Source organism: Orycteropus afer, unplaced genomic scaffold, assembly GCF_000298275.1.
Source record: "Orycteropus afer afer isolate SDZICR_OR568_19922 unplaced genomic scaffold, OryAfe1.0 scaffold00047, whole genome shotgun sequence".
Lineage (NCBI taxonomy): Eukaryota > Metazoa > Chordata > Mammalia > Tubulidentata > Orycteropodidae > Orycteropus > Orycteropus afer.
The window spans coordinates 766,487-772,555 of record NW_006921634.1 but is presented as its reverse complement, the minus strand read 5'-3'; the positions used below and the strand labels follow the sequence as shown (position 1 = coordinate 772,555).

Sequence of the window (6,069 nt, the reverse complement as noted above, 5' to 3'; positions counted from 1 at the left end):
ACTATGAGTTGGAATTAACTCTATGACAGTGGTTTTTTTTTTTTTTTTTTTTCATTTGTTTGTTTTAAATAGGGAAGGTTCTGATGTTGTTTTCATCTCAGTTTAGTTTAATTTTACCTCTGGCATTCCTTGTGGAGAGAAAGCACTGAAAGGTGGCACAATATCTGAAATATTTTCATATCCAGGAGGAGGTGGTTCAAATAATGACGTGTTGAAAAGCTACAGAAAAAAAAAAAATCATTTAAGGCTTGAATAAATTGTATTCAACTATAATCAAACATCGGAAAATACATATTCTCCCCTGATACTAGTGGGTTGACATATCCTTCACTATTTTGAGATTACATATGCATGTAGTCTAGAGAGTATAAGGAGTTTATGAAATGAATAAATTATAGCTCCTATCCTCAGAATGATACAGTCTAGTTAGGGAGATAAAGCTAATAAAAATACCTATCAGAAAATGATTAAATATCAAGCCATAGGAAGTTTCTCAATAATTACGAGAGAAATTCAGAAACATTATAAGGTAATCTTTCAAAGAAGAGAACTATAAATATATTCTGAAGGAGGGAAGAATAAGGAACAGATAGAAAAGTGGCATACATCTAAAGCAGGCATAAATAAAAAGGAACTAAATTTTTCCTTAACTCACAGGAGGTAAATAAACTTATTAGGTTTCTGACAGAACCTATCAGCACTAGCTCTTTGTTTGTTTAATCTAGGAGCAAAAGTTTAATTCCCAAAATAATAAGTAACTTTATACAGTAATATTAGTCACTTGTAATGATGCTAAGTTGAAATTAAATTAAATATTAAAATCCATTCAATAAAATTTACATATTTGGTGGACAGTATCTAGAAGTTGTCAATAGCATTCATTAAAAAAAGACCATAATTGACTCCAGGGGAAAATAAATTGTGGAGAAGAGTAAAAAGAATCATAGTTTACTACATGGCTGCAAATAGTTACAATAATTAAACTACATGCTGCCATTGAGTTGATTCAATTCATAGTGACCTTATGTGTTACAGAATAGAACTGCTCTATAGGGTTTTCTTGGCTGTAATATTAATGGAAGCTGATTGCCAGGTCTTTCTTCTGTGGTACTGGTGGGTGGGTTTGAACTGTCAACCTTCAGGTTAGTAGTCGAGCAAACCATTTGAACCACCCAGGGACCTTGTGGTCAGAGTAGAGGGATGAAGTGGAGCCAAATTATCATGATATCAATAGGCATTGCCTAAACACAAAAGGAAACAAAAAGAGCAATATTAACATGTTATTTAAATAAATTGAGGGAGCTCTGGGGGACGTAGTGCCTAAGACATTTAACTGTAAACCAGAAGGCTGGCTACTCCTTAGAAGGAAGACTGGGCAATCTACTTTTGTGGAGATACTGCCTTGGAAACCTAAGGAGGGGTCCATATGAACCCCTCATTAACTTGATGACAATGAGTTTAGTTTGTTATTTTTTTGGTTTATTTAAATCAATCAAGGGGAAACAGCAAAAGTATCAACTAAAAAATTGAATAACCATTGCCTCTAGAAAGGAGGAAATACGAAAGAAGGAAGGTGCTTTGGAGAACTATGGTATTCTTTATGTGTAGATGTAACTTGGATAAACTAAAAATCAAATAATGATATAACTTAAGATCATTAAGGAGAATCTCCAAAATAAAAGTTATATATAGTATGTTTTATATTAAGTGACAAGCTTTATAAATTACATAAAAGCTTGTAATAGTAAAAGTGAATAACAAAATAAAATAATAAAAGCATTAGTACAGTTGCAATTGGGAGGTGAGGAGGAAGGAAAGAAAAGAAATACATGTTTTCTATTTTCCTTATCATGCTAGATAATTCTTAAATTTGATGGATCAAAACTGAGATTTAAGTATACATGCACTTTTTAACATTGTTAATATTGTATATAATTAAATAGCTTTCCTAAACATCTTTTTAAAAATCCCAAAGTAGTAAATGAAATAGATATGCCACCATTTACTTAAAAATGTTATAGGGCTATATGATGCATTTTGGCATTCTTCGTATATTTTTTTTAAATACTTTTTTTATTTTGAAACATATCTAATCATATTTTTTAAAGGTAAATTGTTAACCATAATTTGGAATAGTAATTAATATGAAAAGTTAGAAATGATATTAGGAAATTTAGCAATTCTATCACTGACTATAAAACATATCAACATATTGACCTTTAAGAGAATGATAATTGATGAGAGACGATTGATATATTATTATATTTTGAAATTATATATATATTTTATATATTATATATTTTATATAATATATATATATATTTAAATTACATGATATTTTCAGTTCACTGACCATGCTGGACATTATTTGAAACTGTATATAATTTAGAAGGCTGAGCTAATAAAAGGAAACATGTAATGAAAAGAGCTGTTCTAGATATGGAACAATCCCTTTGTTAAATAGGGATAAATATATGAATATTCATGATAAGATACATATCTTAACAACATGAATTACTTTCTCTTTTTCAAATATCTGATTTTATCTGCAAACCATGTAAATTCTTTAGAGTAGCTATCATTCTGTAGACTTCCTTCACAATCCCTCTCCCAATCCATCCTTCTTTTGATATGCCTATACACAAGTTTTTAGGGCTGAGCACACAATCACATGAGAGACATTATCATTAAGTGACAAGACAAATCTGCTGAATCAAACTGTTCACTGAGTCTCTGAATTTCCTAACAACTCCTATTCTAAGCAATGTCTTCATCATCTGAACCTATTAAAAATGTACCTGGTCATATTTTAGCTGCTTGGAAGCTTATGAATATATCACATTTGATGAAATAAATATTGGTGTGCAAACTAAAAATACAAAATAGCAACTGCCATCAAGTAGCAATTTCTCAGAATCTATCCAACATGAGCCGGAAGAAAGGTTGGGCAATCTACTTCCATAGTGATACCGCCTTGGAATCTCAAGGAGGGGTCTCTGTGAGTCAGATCCAATTCAATGGCAGTGAGTTTGGTTTGGTTTTATCCTACATTAAATTAAATTATAAGACAATAGCTAAAATTGTTAATGAGATATATATCATTAACAAGTTTCAGTAATATTGATTTCTATCAATATTTGTAGATGAGGTAAGGTGTTCTTTCACAAAAAGTATTTGAAAATAATAAATATTAGGGAGAGAGTTTATTTTACTTTTTTTTTTTTTTTACCTCATTTCCATCTTCATCAATTATTGAGATGTAGTTGGGATGAGTCTCATTGGGGTAGGACAACAGGACATCATAATGGGCTAACTCAACAGAATCCAAGCCAAATTCTTTCCACTGAGCCTGAATTTGCTTTGCAAGCTTAAAGTTTGGTTCTGTTCCTGCTAAATGTGGTATTCTTGTAAAATTACTGGTGAACAAAAATTGAAAGTGGTTAGAAATCAATGTTTAGTCAGTCTTTATCCTAAATCAACAACAAAATCAACAAAATAAGGCAGACTTACATTAAAATATACTTTGAAAAGTGTAAGCTAAAAATGAAAAGTGGCAGTATTTTTGCATCAAATAGATTTTCAAAGCTTGTTTTGAAATGTTCATGCTCTAATTTGTACTTATTCAAGAGAAAAACTGGAGAAACTGATATTTGTAGAGCATTGTGTTTGCAGTCCTGTGGACATATTCCATATAGTAAATGAGGAAAGTGTCATATTCTTTCCATAAATCCCATGTATCTTGGAACTTTCAAGAAATTCTCTGTTTATTTGCTTGTGTAAAATATATTTGGGACAAAAAAAAAATCTTCGTCCAAAAGGTCAAGCTGCAATATGCTAAAAACTACCAAGAATTACATTTACTTTCAAATACTGAAAGTTACAGGCACATTTGAAACCAAATACCAAACAATTAGAAATTGTCCTCATTAAGGAATAATCTAAACATATGGGCACAAACTCACTGAAGTTCTTCTATTCCATCAATCATGTACTTAACATTACACTTACAATTAAATTACACTTAAAATACATTTTAAATTAATGAAGAGAACTAGTGTGACAGGGAATATCTTTAACAAAGATGCTATTCTGTATTTTTGGCTACCATAACTTGAGTTCTTCATCCATACATAGGGAGAACACTATTTCACAAAGATTTGAGGCTCAATGAAATAACTGACACTAAACAGCAGTTTTTATTTTGTTTTGTTTTAATCACATGGAAAGTGTGTCACAAATACTTTGCTGCTCATACTACAGAACATAAAATTTTGCTTTAAAAATAGTAAGAATAACAATTTAGAATTATCCCAAACAGCAACACTATATTCACAAATTTGCTTATATTTATCTTTCCAGCTTGGTAAATTTAAATATAGTCCAAGCATCCAAATAGTTCCAAGGAATGAAGAGATCTGAGATTTCAACCAATTGTTTACAAGACATTAAAAATACATATTTACTGCTATTCATAAGGTTTTCAGTGGTTTTCTCTCTGTTACTTTGATCCCTTTCTGAGTCATTGACAGTGGTTGCCGGGCACCATCTAATTCTTCTGGTCTCAGGGTCACATAGGCTGAGGTATGCACGGTCCACTAGTCCCTTGGACTGATTGCTTACATTTATTTTTGGTTTCCTTTATTCTTTTTTGGTCTTTGGTTTTCTTCATTCTTTTTTGCTCCAGTTGAGAAGAGACCAACTGTTGCGTCTTAGATGGCCACTTGCAAGCTTTAAGACCCCAGTCACTACTCAACAAAGTAGGAGGCAGAACAATGTTTTTGTGTAGTATGTTATGGCAATTGAACTCAATGTCTCCTGTGACAATGGTTCCCAGCCCGTGGACCCAGTAACTCACTCCCTCAAGGCGTTTGGCTGCAGCTAAGTTATCATAACTTTGCAGTGGTCGATTTTTTTCAGAAACAGATGGCCCTGACCTTCTTCCAAGTCTGTCTTTATCTAGAAGCTCATGCATTTGAGTTGTGGTGTTGGCCAAGAATACTGAAAATTCCATGGACTGCCAGAGAATGAACAAATTTGTCTTGGAAGAAGTACAGCTGGAATTCTCTTTAGACACAAGAATGATCATACCTAATCTCATATACTTTGGTCATGTTGTCAGAAGAGACGAGTCCCTGGAGAAGGATATCTTACTTGGTAAAGTAGAAGGACAGATAAAGACGGGAAGACCCTCAACAAGATGGATTGACACAGTGGCTATGACGATGGGCCCAAGCATAGCGAAGACTGTAAGGATGTCACAGGACCAAACATTGCTTCATTCTGTTGTACACAAGATCACTATGAGTCAGAGCTGACTCGACAGCACCTGCCAACAACAACAGCAGCTACAACAAATAGGATACATCTGCATCCCAAAGCAGACTGAAGAGGCAGCCACTACGTAATGCCCCCAACCCACTGCCACAAAAGATAACTCATATAGTTAGTGGGGATTCTTAACAGCAGGACAAAGAATTACAAATTGAGAAAAGAGAGAAAGTTGGAAGCTTCTGATCCATGGTACATTTATATTGGAAGCTCTCTGATGTACAAATGACAAGTTGGAAATCTGGAGACTCTTGAAAGCTTTTAGAGATTCTGGAGTTCTTGGAGGAACGAATGGAGAGGTTCTCTCAATTTCTTTGTGTGTAAGTGTGTGTTAATGGTGAATATCCTTGAGTTCTAAGTAGTAAGAAGAACTTAGGGCTATCAGAATAAATAAGAACCTGGCTGCTTAGATCTTGCTCAACAGAGCTTTTTTTTTTTTTTTTTCCTTTTTAGTCCATGTCCTAAGTTGGGAAATGAAGAAGAAATCAGGAAAGCATCTCTGTCTAGGACTGAAGACTCCATTTCCTGGACTTCTACCTTTATTATACCCATCATACCTAACTGTAATGGAATATAAGCCTGGGAGTGGAAAAAGTGGTTACTCCTATTGACCACTAACTGAAAGGTTGGAGGTTTAAGCCCACCCATCTTGGAAGAAAGGGCTGAAAAACAAGCCACTGAAAACCCTGTGGAACCCTACTCTAACACACATGACGTCATAATGAATTGGAAATGACTTTA

The 6,069-nt window shown here is 33.4% G+C and overlaps 1 protein-coding gene across 1 annotated transcript in view; it reads right to left on the bottom strand.

Moving 5' to 3' along the window:
* The window catches only part of FOLH1B (folate hydrolase 1B), a 121,810-nt gene that overhangs the window by 55,888 nt on the left and 59,853 nt on the right, over positions 1–6,069 (bottom strand). Inside the window, 2 exon segments of the mRNA XM_007938087.1 lie at positions 118–219; positions 3,230–3,416. Coding sequence (XP_007936278.1) covers positions 118–219; positions 3,230–3,416 — 289 coding nt within the window.